Source organism: Galeopterus variegatus, unplaced genomic scaffold (assembly GCF_000696425.1).
Source record: "Galeopterus variegatus unplaced genomic scaffold, G_variegatus-3.0.2 Scaffold2561, whole genome shotgun sequence".
In the NCBI taxonomy this organism is placed as follows: Eukaryota; Metazoa; Chordata; class Mammalia; order Dermoptera; family Cynocephalidae; genus Galeopterus; species Galeopterus variegatus.
The window spans coordinates 129,198-129,897 of NW_007728672.1; the positions used below are offsets into that span (position 1 = coordinate 129,198).

The following is a 700-nucleotide window of genomic DNA, read 5'->3' on the forward strand; positions in this document are numbered from 1 at the left end:
AAGAGGAGGGGTGCCAGTGTGGCTCAAGTGAGGGCAGGAGGTGGGGGGTGCTTGGAGGTACAGGCACAGAGGCCAGGGAGGGCCATGCCAGGTTATGGACTTGGGATTTTCCTTAGGGGAGAGGGGAGAGCATTGAAGACAAGTGCCATGCTCTGGCTTACCTTTAAAAATAATCCCTGTCTGCTGAGTGGAGAGAAGCTGGCAGGGCACGAGGGACAGCAGTGAGAGGTCAGGGTGGCTGGGCTGGAGGTCGTAGTGGAGCTGCTGAGAGTGGTTGGATGCTAGACAGGTCTGGTCTGCATCTCGGGTAGAGGTGATGCTGCCATGAAGGAGCCAAAGAGGGCCTGGGTTTCACAAGAAGGTGGAGTGCTGAGATATGACAAGGTAGGATTCTTTGGGGACAGGTTTTCCAGGGAATGATGTTTTTGAATTGTAATCTTGATTCAATCTTAGTTTAGAGAAGTTGCTGTTCGAACCAAAAAACAGTAAAACTTTAAACCGTTGTGTCTCATACTCAGGTGATGATTGGAACTGCTCTTAACACAAGCGAGATGAAGAAACTCATCACCCATATGGGGGAGATGGACCACCCCTGGAACTGTCCCCATGGAAGGCCGACCATGAGACACATTGCCAATCTGGATGTCATTTCTCAAAACTGACATTTCTTGCTTTATAGAATTATAGATTTTATTGCAGA

The 700-nt window shown here is 49.3% G+C and overlaps 1 protein-coding gene across 1 annotated transcript in view; it reads left to right on the forward strand.

The window, feature by feature from the left end:
• Positions 1–700, forward strand: part of PMS2 (PMS2 postmeiotic segregation increased 2 (S. cerevisiae)) — a 28,275-nt gene extending 27,575 nt beyond the window's left edge. Inside the window, exon 14 of the mRNA XM_008582295.1 lies at positions 519–700. Coding sequence (XP_008580517.1) covers positions 519–662 — 144 coding nt within the window. The 3' untranslated portion in view covers positions 663–700. The remainder of the gene's footprint in view (positions 1–518) is intronic.